Consider the following 20560-nt stretch of genomic DNA (forward strand, 5'->3'; position numbering starts at 1 on the left):
TTACAGGTTGAGTTTGCATTGCGAAATATAGAATTACAAGGGATACCAGAAAAAATTGATGTCTCTTTCTATTTCGGTTAAAACTAATATCGATATAACGAACATCCTAAAGCAATACTCGGAAAAAAATCTCCATTTCCGCAATATACGATAGTCGATAGTTATTATAAAATTTCATTACGTAATTTGATGTGTAATCACGTGAGCAAAAAGACATGTGGCGTGTTGTGATGAAGATGGTATCTCAGTGCGGAATAGTCTACAGGTGGAACGTCTATCACACACTACGCTATTCAATGCAATTAATCGTATTTTAGTCTTTATAATTTTTGATTTTCAATATTCTAAAATTATGCATGCGGTTTCACCTGATGAACTAGGAATAACATTTGTTTTAGTGGGTACGAAAATAGCCCCTTAACTATGACGCTCGAGACGGTTACATAAAGTTGTTAGATCAAAAATCCTCTTAGCATAATCTTTAATGTGTTCGACGTTTCCTTCAGAAGATTATTCAAATAATTTAATTGCACAATACTTTTTCATACCTAAAACTTCTGCTGATACAGTAGATGGGTAATGGCGAAAACACCCAGTCAAAGATGTGTGCATAATAGGGATTGCCAACTTCGGGTAATCTGAGAACTTCTGTTATTAAAAACGGCATGCAACCTATAAAAACAGAGTTTAACAGTTTAATAAATCTTAGCTACATTAACAAACAAAAATATTATTTTATAGACTAACCAGAAAATATATTTATGAAGCACATCTTCGAGAACCCAGTAGCGGCAGCTTCGAAATAGAAAGAAGCCAAATAGTGTAAAGGTATCATTGCGAAAGCGAAAATAATCAGCACTAGAAGAACTCTTCCTGTAAAAAAATAATGTATTAATTATTTTTGATTAATTACTGTCGATAAATATGTTACATTCACAAACAAGGACGCAATAACTCACCCAATTCCTCAGGCGTGGCCAATGTGTTCTCTTGAAAAAAGGCAAGTGTAGAGATGATTGCAAAGAACACCAGTAACAGCCAAAGCCAGTCCCATATAAGCGCTGTGGTCCAAAGCACCGCTGGACGAATTCCCGACACGCGTTGCAAGAGCTTCGCGCCGCTTGTGCGCTCCTGGTACACGAGGGACATTTCAACATATTTAAAATAAAAAATGGTATTTATATTTTATTTAATATTCGTGCACGTTGCACCAATATTTACAAAAATATTTAGTTACCTTAATAACAAAGAGTACGAGAAAGGATGTAACAAACGCCATACAGAATCCAATATTGAATGCGAATTGAAAGCCCATACTGCTACCGCTCGCCATTACTTTAACCTAAAATACAACGCCAATTAAAACTCAAATTCTCATATACAATATAAATAAGACGGATGGATCGAATTTTTTAAACCTTATATTTTGTTTTTTGTTAATGGAATGTTGTAAAATGACCACTCAAATGTGGTCAGAGAGGCGCCGAATATTATTATTATTTAAATTCGAGTGAACGGTAGAAGACAGCAGAATGACCAGGTTCTCGATGGAGTAGGGCAGCGGATGGTTGACGACGCGCAGCGAGGCGCCCGGCGCCAGCGCGCCCAGCAGCGCGTTGTTGGCCAGCGCCAGCGAGATGGCGGAGTCGTGGTAGCCGTAGTTGCTGAACCACGCCGTGACGCGCTGCGGCGCGAACGTGGCGCCCGCCAGCGCCTCGTAGCGCACGCGCGGCAGCTCGGCCGCGCTCTGCGGACGGACGCACGGTCAGCGGCGAGCGGCGGAGGCCGGACGTTGCACTTTAGGAATCGCCAACGTACCAATTTTAAGTAAAACTTAGCTAGGTCCGATCTCCCTATGTCCGTCAACGTCATCGTCGGGTCCGGCGAAGTTTTGAAGTAGTCCTTGAACGCCATCATCGCTTTTCTTTCTATGCTGTTTTCGGTTAAATTCGCCCCCTCGGCTAGGAGGGTTTGCGTCTTTCTAAAGCCGCTCTCTAGACTTAGTTCCAGGGGTGGTAAATGTGACATAAACTTCCAGGATCTAGCGATCCACACCGATATCGATATATTTATGATCGGTGTTATTATTTGTATGAACGCGCCGAGTTTATTTCTTATCGTGTTGTATGCTAGCTTTAGGAACATTGCTTTTATGTGGTTTTTCTGTAATTTCCAGCCTCGCACTTTTTGTATGGGCTCGTTGTCCACTAAAAGGTAAGATATTTACATTAATTTAAAGATATTCAAAAAAACAGTAAACACCAAAGTTTGTTAATAAACAGAATATACGTATGTTGCGGGGCATATCCACAGGGACTACGGCAGCGTCGCTGTATGAATTGTTGTATATGTGTTTCTTCGTAGAAGTCATACCATTGTCTTCTGCGCCAGCTCTAAGGAGAAAACATTACAATATAAGTTTATTTTCAGAATATGAAATGACACATTTCAAATACCGAACTTTCAAAGTCTTGACTTACTTCATAAATACCTCTTCTAGACTCGTTACGGATAAACCGTAACTCGCTACTTTCAGGTTTTCCTTTTCCTCTTCGAATTTTTTAAGCATATCTGGGAATTTACTGACTTGGTCATTTGGCAAGATGTAAGTCAGTTCCGAGCCTGAAACCGAAAATAATAACTGTTTTACTAAGACAATACATATTAAAAATTCTGTCACGTTTGTTTAATGTGAAATAAAGAAAATTAAAACATAGCTTAAACAACTACAAGATCTAGTAGCATTTGTTTACCAATGTTAGTGTTCTCTTTAACATCCGGAACGTAGGATTTGAAGAATCGAGTGACGTCCTCTACAACGCAGTGGTCCGATTTGACAATGGTCATTTTGTAACCAATACCGTAGTGTTTCTTTAAAAAATATGGAGTCCCGACACACTGCAGTCGGCCTCCTGACATTATCGCTATTCGATCTCCTAGCACGTCTGCTTCATCCATAAAGTGGGTTGTGAGTATCATTGTCCGACCTGCGATACAATAAAACAAATAAAGTCAGAAGTTCCGTTCGTCTATACTGTTTATTTATTATTTAAAAAGTAATATAATAATGTCTATGATGTAGGCGGTCGATGGCGGCGATGGCGGGATGGCGGCGGTACCTTTCTTTTCCTTCTGCAGCAAGTCCCACAGCGAGCGGCGCGCGGCGGGGTCGAGGCCCGACGTGGGCTCGTCCAGCAGCACCACGCGCGACGCGCCGCACATGGCCGCGCCCACCGACAGCCGCCGCTTCTGCCCGCCCGACAGGTGCTTCGAGATCACGTCCCGCTGACGAGTGCGAGTGCGAACATGTTTATGGTATTATACGCTTTCATGTTAAGGACACGACCCATTATCATAAAATCGTGCATTGACCTTGTCAAGGGTACGGGGAGGAAGCACGTACGATAACTAAGAGCTGCCAGACCAGAAAACTTGTTACAGTTGTAGACAATTACAGAACGTTTATCAGCTCATCACCATATAACATCATTAAAAAACTATTAAAGCCTTAATGATATCAAAGGCATTACACTTAACGATAAAAATATGACTAGATTTTTTTAGTAGCAAAACAGAATCGGTTTCATTTCTTCATATCCTTTTATTTTAATGACTTATTAGAGTAGGATTCAAATATTCATATATGTATATGTAGCTAAAGTAAAACAATCGCAAATCGCATCGCATATTTACCTTTTGTTTCGCGTAATTTCTAAATCACATGATAACAAAATTATAAAATTACAAAATCCTTTATTACTTTTTAATAGTTTAAAGAAATGTATTGTCATTGGTATTATAATAAAACATTAAATAGTATGAGTTCTAACCAATACAACGTTTAGTTTATTACCCATTGTTTAAAAGCATAAAAATATATAGTGTTATAAGTAATAACTCAATTAAATTGTATTTTCAATTTGGATAATGTATCGCGTAATAACTTGCAGCTACAAAACATGTATAAATTATCTTATCGTAACCATAAGCACATCTTACTAGACTGTAAAAATGAGTATAAAAAAGGCGTGTTTTTAAACGATTTCTCAACCGGAAAGAGTTCAGGCGCAGGACCAACAATTTTACGTGCTTTCCGAGGAATGTAGTGTTATAAATATTGTCATCATCTAAATCTCGAGTTGCGACTGAGAATTTATCGAAAGTTTATAAGACATAATGCCACCGAGGCAGTCTTGATAGACTTAATTTTATTTAAACTATTACTAGTTTATTTTAATAAATACGTACCTTTTCTTCCAACTCAAGCAGTTTAACGAAATGATCGACTTCCTCGTTAATCTTTGATTTGTGGACACCTTTTAATCTCGAATAGAAGATTATGTGTTCGGCGACCGTGAGATCGGGAAATAAGACGTTGTGTTGAGGACAGATGCCTATTGACTTGCGAGCTTGTTCCGTCTCAGAAACTATGTCGTACCCGTTTATAGTAGCTGATCCGGACGATGGCGGTACCATACCTGTATTTAAAAATAACATAGTTAAGGTAACAGTAAAAAGCATTATTATCTTTACATTTCAAATAAAATATATGTATTCATAAAACTGCTGAACATATAAATTTCAATATAACATAAGAAGGAATCAAGAATCACATTGATATAATTTAATTTGGAGTTGTATATAAAAGAATATATAAAAAAATGAGTGTTATTTATCGCCAGGGTGTCAATTCTACAAAGAAATTATCACTTTATCGCAATGGAATCGAATAGTTTATCTGTTTTACTATTCTACAAACTCAACGATAACGATCCATTTGCGGTTCGGTTGAAATTAGATCGGATTATAATCGGAAACATCGTTACCGTTATAAATGAGTGGAATTGCCCCCTGTGGTAATAAGACATATTACGTTTAATTAAATTTTCGTATCGTAGTATATTTAAATATTAAGTAACAAGTGATTTTACGAATTTAAGAATACAATTGAAAGAAAATATTTTATTTGCAAAACAATTTATTATTCCATTTAGCGTGGATTACTTTATAGAATTACAGTCAATTTTTTTTTAATTAAAATATAGAAATCATTCTAATTAGTTACTTATTCGATAAAATCGCGGAACGACTTTAATCAATTATTACTGACATATTTTATTGTTTATAACAAATAACAAACTAATTCCATTGTCAACCACAACCATTCCAAATTTGAATACGTTCTAAATTTGAATTACGTGGAATTTAAAACAGTAGGTAAGATTTAAAATGCATATTAAATACGTTTTTTCGTTTACATATAAATTATGGCTTATTTTATGTATTTCCTAAGAAAGTTAATAAAGTGACATCTTGTTAATATTCCATTGCTGGGCTAAAGTTTCCTCATCTATTGAGAGTAAGTAATTTTCAATTAATTCGGAATAAAATTAACATGAAACGTAATTAATCAAATGTCTCCGTGATACGTGAGATATATTATACTTAAATATTACGAGCCGTTTCAATGTTTCTAAGAAATCGAGTTGCGTGTCATGACGTATAAAGTAATCACTATTCATTAGTTCATGTTAAGTCTTTATTGCAACTTTGTTAGTATTTGACTCAATTACATTAAAAACTAGTTTCCTTATAAGTAAATACGTCTTAGGTAGGTATATGTTATTTTAAACTAGAGTTTTTTTATTCAATAGTTAATAGTTAGATTTAAGATATAATTTATACAATAATAGGTTGTCATGAGCGGTAGCGTCCCAGTGCCTAGAGCATAAACCTTAACCGAAGGTTGCAGGTTCACATGCGCCATTGAATTTCCATTTGCTTAGTTGTTTTTCTAATTGGACCGTGTTGTGCAGAAATGTACCAACCAACAGAAGCATAAATAAAAATTGTTAAGATTTCAGTATCCTCCTTTTCTCTGAGAACGAGGTCTTTGCTCAGCAGTGTGATATTTACGGGCTGTAAAGTACAGCTTGCCGTAGCGACTTCGTGCAAATAAGAAATGTATTTCACATTACTTTTATAATACAATTATGAAATTCACTTCAAAAATAACATTCAGCCACTATCAGTTTATTTTCAGTTTTCAATTTTTATTTTAAGACTAGTATATTTTTATGATTTTTAAGATAAATATGAACAAATGTAACGGACTTTCTACACAAAATGATAATGAATGAAATTTTAAGAATAATATTTTATTAAGTTAGCTTTTAATTTCAAAATATGAGACAGCTTCTTAATGCCTCACTTATAAGGAAAAATCTCTCTTAAGTACCTAATGTTCCTTGATGTAATAGTTTCGGCTCGAGATATACTACAGTCAACATTCATTTAACGATAGATAGATACATAAAAATCAAAAATAGGTAAACAGATAACCAATCAGTTTTTACCCGTCAGCATAGATATCGTAGTCGTTTTCCCGGCACCGTTGTGACCCAGTAACACTGTTATTTCGTTTTCGTACATCCTAAGATTTAAATTATCAACGGCTCTCTTGCGACCTCGATAAACTTTGGTGAGATTCTGAAATTAATAAATATATTTTAAAGACAACAAAAAAAACGTCTGTATTAACGTAAAGAAAAATTACGTTTTGTGTATCTCCTATAACTAAAGTAAATACTTGTTAATAAGATGTTTGTTTTGAAATCCAAATTTTATAATCGTCATGAATCATATTACAGGATACAATTGAATGTAAATTTACGACAAATTCGGAATGTACAAGTACGACAAAAAATACACTAGGTACTCTTTGCTTAAATAAAATACATAATCAACTGTGAAGTCTTTGAATATGAGTAATATGAATTGCATTGAAACAACAGAACTATTATTATTACTATCCAAAAAATGATAATGATTATTTCATTGTGATTGGTGTTGTTGACATTGTCGCCGTAACTATGTACCAGGCACCATACAGCGAAAAAAAACAGACTCGTGATACGGAAAACCGACGTAGACGTATATAAATATTCTTTTTTCTTTAATCCCATTTACTTACAAACTAACGACAGCTAAATACGATAATCTATTACTCAAGTTAAGCTGTATATTGAATACTAATTTTACAACGTGTTCAAGTGAAAACGTACTAATACGTACAATTACGTATAATATAATCGTAGATAATCACAGTAGCAATATTACGTAATAATAAAATAGTAATTCACACACGAGAAGCATGAAATAAAATTTTAAATCGCTTCAATCAAATTCAAATTTTCATTAAATATTTTTTAACATCAATTTTAGTATAATTATGTCATTTATATTTTTATTAATAATTTGGTAGCATTACATTATCCGTAAAATGTTGTACCCGTATCATGCTCTGTTAATCCATCAAAAAATATTTTAAGCTGAGTGGAATGGTTTTTTTTTTCTGGTGACAATGGAGCACACGTCTTGTTAAAGGCGTGCAAAAATAAATTCCATATAATATGTATATACATATAATATGATTCATCCATTTCTCTAAACTAGTCGTGGTATATTATGACGATATCGTTTGCGTTTTCTACATATATATATGGTATACTCACTTCAATATTGATGCCCATGGGCACCCCTTTAGGTTCTTCATCGTGTATGACCTTCAGCAAAGCATTTTTATATTCTTGATCAACGCCGTCTTTATTGGTTAAAGCTGAAAACAATCTTATTATTTAAAATATAAATGAGGTTTTATTCATGCCAGACTATCAATCCATCAACATTCTAACTTTAACGATATTGAATAGTTAACACTTAAATCGAGTGTTTTTGGACTCAATTAAAGTGGTCACTATTCATTCACTAAGTTAAAATGTTACTAATTTATTCGAAAAACTTTAATAAAAGAAATACCTTGCTTTAATTCATTTCAAATTCTTAAGAGTTTAGGATTTTAAACGTAACTTTAAATATATATATTTAATTCATTTTACAAAAACCTAATTAGCATAAAAATAATATCCCAAAGAATATTTAAAAAAAAAACAAATTTCATAATTTTTATCAAACAATTAACAAAGGAACGACGAATTTAAAACGTGACCCTGAACCTTCAAGTAGAAGGACTTTTAAATGATGAAATTAAAACGAATCAATAAACTACGAAGGTATTGACGTAACTAGTGACGTACGATTCTTCGGCTGACTGCTAACGTTCCATCTCCTTAAGCAAATTCAACACTTATAAAAAAATATAAAAATATTTGTCTTTAAACGACATAAGCAACGCAAAAAGGCATCATTCTATTAATCAGCCAATATATGTTCATTGTTTCTGTACTCATTACCAAAGTATTAAGTAATAATTACTGATTTTATTTAGCCTATTTAGCACCAGGTCATATAGTCATAAACAAATAAATAGTTTACAAAATTCACCTGCAACTTTCTTGCTGTTGGGGCACCAAAAACTTTTCGTAAAAGGAAAGTACCAAGGCAAAGGTACGCCGTACAATCCTGGACGTATTTTTTCCACGTACATAGCAACTAGCATGTATAATATGGAATCTAAAATTAGCATTAAAGCTACATGACCCGGTTGAAATTGGTCATGATAGGACACTGGGGTAAAAAATTCGTTCCATTGTAAACCTGAAATAAAAAAAAAATCATCATGTAAAAAATGTTTACCTTACTTTGAAGGTCACTTATCAATTATTCCATAGCTAAACATCTATACATTGTATTGTGTTTCGGTTTAAAGGGTGTGTGAGACGCTTTTCTTAAACAACATGGTCAATGTTGCATTGACGGTGTAAGGAATTGTTTAAACTGTGGACTGTGCCTATGTCTATAGGGCTGAGAGGACTACTGTCGTTTGGTCCAGTTTACCGACGTTTTCTTGATATCATTGGCGTTCTTGTCGTTTAATTGTAAACATGTTAAGATTAGTCCAGACATTTGTAAAGATTTTTTTTAAGTATTCATTACTTTTGGAACAAACCAAATAATTTCTTATGATATACATGTTTTCTATAGCATATTCAAACGTATACAATTCTTAGAACTATTCTATGTCGGCAGTATTATTATAAGTTGGGATATTGATTTTAAACGATATAACATATTCATTTGGAATGCTATATTACGGTGTGTATTACGCAGACCTATTAGGTACACGCGAGGTATTCGAGGAAAATACCATTAGTTTAAGGATTACTTTAAAAGATACTTAATTTTTTCAAATTCATCGTTTATTTAATAACCACTTTCATTAATTTGTGTATTTCGTTTGAGAGTTTTTATGTATTTTAACACTACATAAAAACACTTTCGTTATGTGAATCGTAAATTATAAAGCGTATAAAAAAAGACCCAAGAATGACTATCATGTATGGTATGATTGGATCTATACAATTATGTCGTCATAATTATGCAAATTACTCAAATACTATATTTTTGAATATCATAAAGCAAATATGTAAACAAAGTTTTAAATCAAAACTACAATGACATCACGCAATATCCAAAAGTGCCGTCCATTTCGATTCGCATATATCTATGCTATAACTCAGTCTGTTGCTGACTATGTTTCATAAAAAAAAATTGTTTTTGGTGGTCGGATAACCGGCTTTAACAAGAAAAAAAAATTACCTTGGTAATTATAGTAACTTAAATTTGAATCTCTATGCCGTGGATTTATTTTATCAATTACTTTTACAATAAAATCACTACTCAAACCTAAGCATAAAATAAATAAAGCTACTTAATATTTTTTTGGTAAACGCAATTCTCATTTTCTTCATTAATAAACTGCACCCATGCCGAGCCGGGGCGGGTCGCTAGTTTTTAGTATAGAGTTTGTTATAATTGTCTAAGACTAGTCCTTTAAATACAGAATTTTATATTAATGCATTCATTATGTCGGTATTTTAAAATACTTTAAAGTATTCAAACATAACAGATTTACATAGACACGGTGACTAGTTGCGTCACAAAATATTAGTCAAGCTGATTTATTACTTATTCCATTTGAGTAAAGATCAAAATGCAACGAAAACATATTCAATTGACCCTTCTGTAAAGTACGAATAGCCTTCATGTTATCCATACGCGGATGACATAAATAAAAATGAGTGATTTGGTCGCGTGTCAGTTGGTATGAACACATTGGTTTGAACTTGCGAGCACTGTTGGAACGAAATTGTAAATGCTGTAATTAAAAACAATTTAGGCAATCAACTCAAGGATTTCAAATAAATGTCGTTGTATCGAAGAGTATATAAATTAAGATAACATGAATGAAGTATCAAAGCTTTAGAGTTCAAAAAAAAAAGAGACGATATATTCATTTGGGAATTCTTTTTAAAATAACATACATGGAATTTTATATTAAGACTATCAAGACAACTAACCACGGATAAAATTATTATATAATAATACTATATGAATGATGAATGGCTTCGCTCGAGTAAAAAAATTAAACTAAACAAATACGCTTTATTATTTACTTTTAATATAATTTCATATAATATCTAACTTTTATTTATATTTATTATTTGGAACACACTTTTTGAATGCACCCGTAAAAGTCAAACATGGCCGCCCGTTAAACTTCGTGTGATTTTTACGGATTTTATATCGAAATATATAGATTACAGGAATTTTGCGGATATGTGTTGTCCACTAAAAAAAAACATTATTTTTTAACGATCTATAACCGTGGACTGATATCGATCGGGTCTATCGTAGACCTGCACGAAATTATTAATATAGATCGTAAGATGTTTTTTTTTTTCGATTGAGCTAAGTTATCTATATTCGTACAGTATTTATGCAAATATATTTAACCGTCAGGTCAGGTATTTTTTGTGTTTATTTGAATAACGCAAAAAAGAACTTAGTCTGACGCAATTACCGGTCCAAATGCAATATATTTATTATTATACAAAAAAATACCGTTTTTATTTTGTAATAATTAAAGCTGATTGAAGAAAAGATTTTTTTTTTTTTTAGCGTTAGCAGCCCGTAAATGTCCCACTGCTGGGATAAAGGCCTCCTCTCCCTTTGAGGAGAAGGTTTTGGAGCATATTCCACCACGCTGCTCCAATGCGGGTTGGCGGAATACACATGTGGCAGAATTTCGTTGAAATTAGACACATGCAGGTTTCCTCACGATGTTTTCCTTCACCGCCGAGCACGAGATGAATTATAAACACAGATTAAGCACATGAAATTTCAGTGGTGCCTGCCTGGGTTTGAACTCGAAATCATCGATTAAGATGCACGCGTTCTAACCACTGGGCCATCTCAGAAAAGATTACGTTAAAGAAATCATTTTGTTAACATATAATAACTTACTGTGTATTATCAAACAAACAATATCAATAAGTAGGTTCATGTCTAGTTCACTCCCACTTTGACTGACCTAACCTTTAAGAATCGTTGTTGAGCCATAAAAACAAACGTTAGGCAATATGTATATGTCAATTATAATGGCATTACTTACGACAGATGTCGTTTGACTCAGTGCAGAGGTACCTGATCATACTTGAGAGATAAGAAACTACTGAAATTTTATTAATTTAGGAATCATTCATCATCCCGTGATCGAGACTACTGCATACACGCCTTTAGGCACACCACTGTTTTGGATCATTGTTTTTTACTGGTTAGAGATATTTTGGAATATTTTGTCTTTAAAATTTAAGAAAAACATGTCCTGTCCTTTGATGTCCTGATAATGAATTAGAATATGCAAGCGGAAAAATATATAATCTTAGCATACAGAAAGTCAATTTAGCTTGACAACGTAGCGTGCGGGATGTAACGATGTATCACACGATCCCGAAGAGGATTTGAGGACTATCAAGTATCATTTTCGTGCAAGTATATATCTATCTTTAATCATACTTCTAAGTAAAATATCATAGCGAAACATTACATATATAAGTAAAGCTAAATAAATAATGGGTCGAAACCTTCGTTACAACGAACAATGGTATGGAAATAATATTGAACATCTTTTTGTTTCAATGTATTTAAATTCAAATTTGCTACTAGGTTTACTTATCACGGTTAAAAAATAGTTTTTTTTTATATTAAATTGTTTAAAAGACTATTGATTTATGTGTTTTTGTTAATAAATATTTGTTATTATTTTATTTTGCATTAGGAATTTTTCCTAGTTGTGTATTCCGTTTTCTGTAAATTATGTACCTACCTCAAAATCCGCTTATTTCTTAGAAACTAAACGAACGATTTTAATAAAAATATCTTGAATGTTTATTTTCAGACCACGTTTTACTAGTTACACTATTATTGATGCTATAACATTTTGAGGAATTAAAAAAAAAATTAAAAATGACCTATATATCTAAGTTTTTTATTAAGTTATTCGTTTGAAGGCTTTTACATCTACAAATAAGACATAGTTTATTTATCAAATTTCAAATGGGTTAAAATTGCCATGAAAATGATTTGTAAAATTAAAAACGTATATTATGTGATATTTTAACATTTAATTTCCCTTTAAAATGTGATTTTGGATTCCTAATCGGTAAAAATATTTACTTTGAATTATATAGACAATTTATTAACTTTAAGTTTTACTTAACAACGAAGTAGATAATATGTTCCAAGACATATATAAAGTTATCGATAAGTCGATTAGGTGTTAAGTAGGTATATCAAATTTCGCCACGGATTTGAGTCGATTAGGTTTTAAATATTCAAAAACTGTCATATACATATAATCATAATTTTGTAGAGCATATAAAAAGAGAATTTTCAATATTTTTCTCATTGACTACTTTTTAACAATAAATTTTAATTTAATTTTCTCCTTATTATATAGTTGTTTATTGCCATCTGACACTATGTCCAGTCAACTCAATAAACATGGCTGACATCATTTTAAGGCCTCATTCGCACGAGAGTTTTTTTAACGGACGTTAATAAAGCGTTCAAATACAACAAATTAATTCCCAAGTATATATATTCACACGACGTATATAGTTTACACGACAGCATTTTTAAAGCACGACTCCTTTTTATCGAGCAGTGTTGCATTTTCAATTTTGGGCGTTGGAAATAGATCATAATATATGGAAATATAGACAATAAAACGGCGATGCTGCGGTCAGCGCGCTGTTTTCGTGAACGGACGTTTTTTACCTGCGTTCGTTAATGACATAGCGATTGATATCGCCAAACGCATGTTGATATTTTGAAGTGTTATTTGAGGGCCCACCATATTTTCAACAATAAGTCAAATTTTGCTATAGACATTTGAAAATAATTTAAAAAATTTGCAGGGTATTGCTTCGAATTTTCGTACAGTGTCACAAACTTTTTTTTTATGTATCACGGCTCATTCAGAGGATGTACCGAGAATGCCTTCTGTTTTCTTTTTCGTCTTCTAGCGACACAAACCGTTATTGCTAGTAATTTAGCGCTAACCATTATCACGTCTTACAAAAGCGCGAGACGAGACAAGAGTGATTTAAAAACGTTCGTATGAATAATAAAATTATTTGAACACATCGCATTTTAAATTCTCGTGCGAAAGAGGCCTAAAGATTTAGAAAATAAGAGATGTGGTCTCATTTGTAGAAATAATATGTTTACAAATAATTAAACTTGAAATTGGAGCGTGATGAAATTGAGCAATCGAATTTTTTTACAAAGAGAAAGTGACGCCACGGAAAAAAACAAAGTAAAGAGATGTTTAGCTTGACCCAATACTGACTAAAAATATTAAATTCGAATGGTTAAATTAACAATGTTTTTTCTCTTTAAGTGATTGCTTGTTTGTTTGTGATAGATATCCCATATATTGTAACAGATTAAAGTATAAACATCACGCTACGGTCATCGTAGTCTGAGCAGATAAATTTAACGCGAGTGAAAGCCGCGCCAAAGCTAGTTTATCATGAACAGTGTACAATTGTTAGTAAATGTAAATTTTCCAACTTGTATTGGTTGGCTAATTAATAAAAGTAATCTGAAACTAGTTTCTATTTAGATCACCAGTTGCTGTCTCTATGTAGGATAATGCAATGGTCGGACCTCTATTTTATAAATAATAATAAACTTTGATATTGTATGAACAACTGAGGGCATGACTCGTGTTTGTTTATAATTTCAAGATAACTGTTTTTTTTTTTGGCTATTTGAAATTCCCCAAAATTAACAATAACTTTATTTTATCTGTCTGTTTTAGTCTGTTTGTTCGAGTTTTCAAAACGAGTAAAAATTACGTTTAATCAAAATCTATCAGTTGTTATAAAGTCTACGGAGATATTTGTTTAAAGCTAGTATGTAATAGGTAGGCGGACGGGCAATGGACCTGATGGTAAGTGGTCACCATCGCCCAGAGACATACCCCTACCGAGGCGGGCTTGCACAAAGCCCTGCCACCAAGTGGACATATAAGTAAATAATAATTATAATCATCACTAAAAACTTTTATCGAGATATTCAAAAGTATATGATTGAAAATTTCTGTTTCCGTTAGTGTTCATTTTGGAATATATTTGCACAATATTAATTTAACGAGAGTAAAATCGTGGGGTGCATATAGTTTATACATAAATTATTTACTGAATATAGTGATAAATATATTTTTATCGTCTATCTGCAATTATATCTGGCAGTTATTATCTATAGCAGTTATTATATATCTGCAACAATGTAGTACGGGTACGACTTTGTTGCATATGTGCACTCAATTGGTTCATTTATGAAACATCGCTATCTCAATCGGGAATGATGACTTGATATCCTAATTGATCCACTATAATATATCGAGTTCTCGATTAATTAAAATTAATGTTTTGTGATGTAACATAAGATGTTTTATAATATTTTCAAACACATAATCAAATTAAATACGAATATAAATTGGTCCGTGATTTAAAAGAGACTAAGATTTTTATAGTGAAACCCTTTTAAATCAATAAGATATGTAATTATATAACTATAATTTTATGTATATTATTTTAAAGATATTTATTTCACGATATGTTTTTTCTGTTTCATAAAATTGGTTTTCTTTTTAAGTCTTTAGCTTAAACTTATATTAGCACTTGTACATTCACGAAGAGCACGGTATAATTAAACATTTGAAATTAGCAACTGTCCTTGCTCATCCGAGCATACATTGTTAATACGAAAACATTCTAGACGCGTGAGATTGTAGTTCGCTTTGTTTTGCTGAGATAAATTTATATTTTTATAATATGAAGTTTTTGGGTGCGTTGCTCATTACAAAAAAAAAACAAACAAGCAACAAGTCTCCTCCTCCTTATGCAAGTGAACGTTTCTTTGTTTCGCATACCTCGAGTACAAATGATGATATTGACTTCAAATCCGGTGCATAATTGATGTTTAAATCGATATAATCGTTAAATTAAATTCAGTGAGTCAAAAAACATCCGCAATGAGTTGGTACTTATAAGAATAATAATTGTCTCGTAAACATTTAATTTTGTGAGCGGACCAAACGACTAATTTCCATGATATTAATTTTATCACCGCAATTAGTCATAATTCAAAAGAAGCCCGATTACGCTGCAATAATGTTCTTTTTTCAAATTAAAACGTAAAACCACCTATAATTGGTCACTAGGGATGATGTAAGGAATCTAACGATATATGTACATCCAAAAGTTAAGGTAGAATAAAGTCACCCTGAAAACATCACCCTAATCATACAGTACTCAAGACAGTTTGTACTCATACAGTAATCTATAACTTACCTCTAGATGTACCTTCGCAAATGATAAGCATTTGCAGAGCGTACCCCACGGCCGTGTTCGATATCAAGCTGAGCAACAATTTAGTTGTTAGACTGATGTCCTCGTATAGCATTTGAGTCAGCATAAACGCAGCGTACGTCGAGAACCACGCGAGGCCCATGAATGACGCTGCAGTATTTGCTGGAAAAACATTATTATGTTATTCTCGTTTTAAATCCAAGCATTGGATTCACAAAAACTACTTACAAATCTTTAAATTCATTTGATTTATTAAATAAATACATAATTTATTTTTATTACAATTCTAGTATCTCATCCGGGCAATAGCCCAATAGATAATACTAGAATTTTATCATAACTATAACTAATACGTTAATAATATAAATTGATATTGCGATGCTGAAAGAGTAGGTACAATCAGCAGGTCTTTTGTTTGTTCAAAGTTAATTAATTATTTTAAATCAAATTTATTAATTTTCATTTTTGTTTTTATTCCATTTTTCATTTGTAGCTTCACAAACGCGTCTGTTAAATACATCGGTTGCGATTCCTGGCCTCAGGAATCGATTTTTCAAATAACCTAATAACACCGTTTTACTTTTAAGCCTCGGGTTTAGCCATCACGCACACTTGAAAAAGTACATATAATATATACACAAAGCAGTAGAATCTGAAATATGTATATATTTTTACTTCTTGTCTATATAAAAAACTTAGTTGAATTATTTAATAACGTTTTTATATTCTAGATTTATATATAAGTATTAAAAATATTACTTAATAGTAATGAATGTTCTAGTCTTTAACCAGAACAATTAAAATATACTAGGAAATAAATATTTGTCATTATAGTAAACGTACATAGCTACACATGTGAAAAAATGACAAAATTATTAATAATTGTGACAATTTTATAAACTTTATGAAGTTAAAATTAAACATGTTTTTTTCCTATTGGATTAAAATGTAAAAAAATATTATTCGGCGTTACGTTTATCTATAAAAAAAACTCTAGTAGTGCCTAATCTTTCAATGTCAACAAAATATATTAAAACTCAGTGAGATAGTTGTGTCGTCGCATTGGCAATTTAAGCCGAGGTTACACATGTAATAAGTTAAACCATCCAATGGCCAATTCTACTACAACATGGTCAATTAATCGCAATCGAATTGAAATGTAATTGTTGCTGCTTAACCGATCTCCTATTCTACTAACAACAATCTATTTGCGGTAACGTCGGTATGGAATCGGGAACGTATTGTAACCGTTATAAATAAGTAGAATTGGACCCCGTTCTTAACATCACTAACAAATAAACCATAACTTACAATAGGTCAATATTTGTAGCATTCATCATTTAATTAGATATTAATGAGTATAAATATTCAAATTACTAATATAAGTGTTACTTGTTAATAATTCTCACCTCTAGTGAAGAACACGCTGACCATGAAACAGAAAGACAGCGATGCTATGACGAAGAGCGTTAAAAAGAAAAATAAAACGGACCATGGCGTGAAAGTCAGCACAGCATATCCTTCCCCGTCTTCCGTCGAGTTGAAAGGAATCTAAAATAATTTAGTCATTATGAGACGATACTCTTAATTTAACAGGTACGGGACATAGGGTACATTTTCTATGGTATAAGTCGGCGGACGACATATGGGCCCACCATGGTAACCACCTTCCATAGACAATGGCACTGTAAGAAATATTAACCATTCCTTACATCGCAAAATGCGCCACCGACCATGGGAACTAAGATGTTATGTCCCTTGTGCCTCTAATTATACTGGCTCACTCACCGTTCTAACCAGAACACAACAATACAGAGTACTGTTGTTTGGCGGTAGAATATCTGATGAGTGGGTGATACCTACCCAGAAGGGCTTGCACAAAGCCCTATCACCAAATAATAACTGACTCACCTCCATGCAGAAATTAGTAATAAAGAAAGTAAAGACTCCGTTAAATAAAAAATATGTATTTGTTTGTGACATTCCGAAGTGGCAAATAAAAAAATTGACAAATATTTCAGTGGAAACGCACCATGAAACCGTCACGAGTTCTCAGCATGACCTTACAAACAAATAGGGTCACGGTCTATCTAGTGATACGTCGAAGTACAACCGCTGTTTCTTTGTGATAGTTTAACCATTATCGCCTAACATAGATTCTAACATCACTATATTATTTTTTTGTTTACTTCTAATCAAAGTTTAATCTCAGTCATTTTACGAACGAGAAAAATCGACAAAAAGTATTTATTGTAAAAAAATTGTCGAATAAATAACATCAATCAATAAAATAATAATATTAAATATTCAACATCAAATTGTCAGCTTCCACGTTTTTTCCTCAATACGAATACTATTTTATAGATAAATAAATACATGTTTTGCATATTAATTATTTTTCACATGTAATTTATTAGTTTAGAATTTATTATAAAATTACCCGGATATGATCTCTGAACTCGTTATTGTTTAAAAGAGCTGTCAGATCAAAAATTCTCATTCCCAATGCAATATAGTAAATCTGGTATGCGAATGGTTATAACGTAATATTTATAAATTGCTCGAAACTAGCTGTTGCTAGGCATATAAGACATTTTTGTTCGGCCAATATCTGTCGATTAAATCTATTTTTATAAGCCGACTTCGACATAGTATAGAAACTTAAATATTAATCTAATAGTCATTATACATATACTTTTTTTATACGTATAACAGGTATTATTTATTGTTATACCTATTATATACTTGGACTATAAAAATAAGTCAAAAATTAGTATTTCTTAAAAAAAAGAAAAGAATAGTAGTAATATCCCAAATTATTGAAGGAATTACTAATATACTACTATTTACGCCTCCTTTTAAGTTTATCATTTGTGTTAGGAGTGGGAACGACAATAGCCCAAAGCAGCCAATGCCTTTTCTACAACGCTAGGCGGCCCGTAAGCCAATGTGCTGTTGACGTTATTGCGTTTGTAGTAATTGTAACTAAATTATCTTACAAAGCTGTAGATAGATTAGATTAGATTACTAGGGCTTATTTTCAGGTCAATAAAAAAATTGGCTTTCGTGAGTAAATCCTCAGTAACAGTCATCATGCTTTTCTCAACTTGAAAAAGTCCAAGTTCAGATCGAACCAGAATTCCGTCCCATCGGATTAATAGTGTATCTGTTCCGTGCGCGAACGTTTATGTAGCTCTAGATTCTAATATATATTATCCTTTGCCACGGAAAGCACGTAAGGCCTGGTATATTGCCGGTCATGTCGGGTTATTAAGAGGACTACAAGAGCTAAGTGCCCTTGAGAATCGCACGCACACACTTACAAAATCGACAAAAACGGCAAGCCGGTGTACTAAGGGTTAAGCGAGGTAACGAGATTACGCCCAAATATTCTAATAGATGGCGTCAAACCGAGCGACGTAAGATCAATCATAAATCTCATAAAAAATAGATAGGACAACAGAATTAATTATTTTTATTTCTTTCGATGTTAGTTAACAAATGATTATAAAACTGATTCAATTAAACTTACAATATTTTTATTTATACTTTGTATACAATAAAATAGACAGTTAGTTTTAACCTTTTTTTTCTATTATTTATATTATTATACCACAATTAGTTCTTATACTAAATATTGAAACGTACCAATTTTTAACATTTTATAAAAGTTTAATGATCTATTTATATAATAAAATCGTAAGTGTTCGAAATCTGTAGTGTAGTGACCGTGGGGTAACATATAGCGTAGTATTTGTTCATTTTATTAATATTGGTTCATAAAGAAAAAATATATATACAATTTAAAAAAAAAATCTAAATATTTACTAAAAAAAAATTTTGTCAATTCGATTTGGTTGAATCATTGATGAATGAAAGGTTAATCATAATAGGTTTAATCATAAATCTCATAAAAATAGATAGGATATTAGAATTATTTGTATTGCTTTTGACTGTTATTCGAAAATGATTAAAAAATAAAACTGATTTAATTAAACTTAAAATATTTTTATTTATATTTAGTACTACAAAAAAAAACATTTAGTGTTAAGTTTTTTTTTAATTTTTTTATTTAATTTCACTTGTATGTATTAATGTTATTACATATGTCCTGGAATCTTGTAATAAATATTACACCCACTTTCAGCTGAAAGTTGGCACACATATTTAATCTCGATGACAATGCACGATTCATGAATTGCTGCTATATTCAATCCAATATGGCGGACGTTACAAAAAAAATTAAATTTATGAATTACGTACAAATGACACTTCTAAATATTCTAGTTCTCTGGTTCACAACAATTACATTTTTTTTGTTACGACTTTACTTTTTTTTATTATTATTAAAATTAGTTCATACATAACTTTAATTCTTATTATAAACAAAATCGATAAAATTAAACTCTTACGCAATATAAATAGCTTCCGTGTTATTGTTTTCGACTTTCTTTATTCTGTAAAAAATAAATATATGTTAGTAATTACATTTTTATTAATTATAAAATTATGTATTTAAAAAATATGTATCTAAATATGTCATAGTAGTTATAATGAAAAAAAAATGCTTCGAGTTCATGGGGATCGAACGTAGTCAACTCTCAATTGATGTTTTCCTTCCTTTGACCAAATACTCTATCGTAATTATTAAGAATGGCTCGAAAAATCTGATTATATCCGAACTGATTGCACATTTTTCTAATAGATGTTTTCAATATTCATAATTTATAAAAAAAAAAATATGTTTACTAATTAAATACTCTTACCTTTTAATATCGTTCATATGTATGTTCGGCGCTTGATTTATATAAACGTTTTTTAGTTTTCCTCACGCGTTTCACTTTATTTCCCATATTTACACAATTAAAATTTATAAC

At 31.9% G+C, this 20560-nt stretch overlaps 1 protein-coding gene across 3 annotated transcripts in view; it reads right to left on the minus strand.

Moving 5' to 3' along the window:
* LOC125066092 (phospholipid-transporting ATPase ABCA3-like) overlaps window positions 1–20560 on the minus strand; it is a 34935-nt gene that overhangs the window by 6246 nt on the left and 8129 nt on the right. For all 3 annotated transcript variants that reach the window (XR_007119657.1, XM_047674019.1, XM_047674020.1), the window contains 16 exons: window positions 17093–17234; window positions 15666–15845; window positions 8344–8556; window positions 7515–7618; window positions 6357–6489; window positions 4249–4478; window positions 3120–3285; window positions 2754–2987; window positions 2481–2622; window positions 2290–2393; window positions 1819–2207; window positions 1538–1747; window positions 1238–1342; window positions 960–1131; window positions 748–873; window positions 549–672 (listed from right to left, as the gene is read on the minus strand). Coding sequence is in view for 2 of the 3 variants with exons in the window: in XM_047674019.1 (XP_047529975.1) it covers window positions 549–672; window positions 748–873; window positions 960–1131; window positions 1238–1342; window positions 1538–1747; window positions 1819–2207; window positions 2290–2393; window positions 2481–2622; window positions 2754–2987; window positions 3120–3285; window positions 4249–4478; window positions 6357–6489; window positions 7515–7618; window positions 8344–8556; window positions 15666–15845; window positions 17093–17234 (2774 nt within the window). In the remaining variant the exon portion in view is untranslated. The remainder of the gene's footprint in view (window positions 1–548; window positions 673–747; window positions 874–959; window positions 1132–1237; window positions 1343–1537; window positions 1748–1818; window positions 2208–2289; window positions 2394–2480; window positions 2623–2753; window positions 2988–3119; window positions 3286–4248; window positions 4479–6356; window positions 6490–7514; window positions 7619–8343; window positions 8557–15665; window positions 15846–17092; window positions 17235–20560) is intronic.

The sequence above is a fragment of the Vanessa atalanta genome, chromosome 8 (assembly GCF_905147765.1).
Source record: "Vanessa atalanta chromosome 8, ilVanAtal1.2, whole genome shotgun sequence".
NCBI lineage: Eukaryota > Metazoa > Arthropoda > Insecta > Lepidoptera > Nymphalidae > Vanessa > Vanessa atalanta.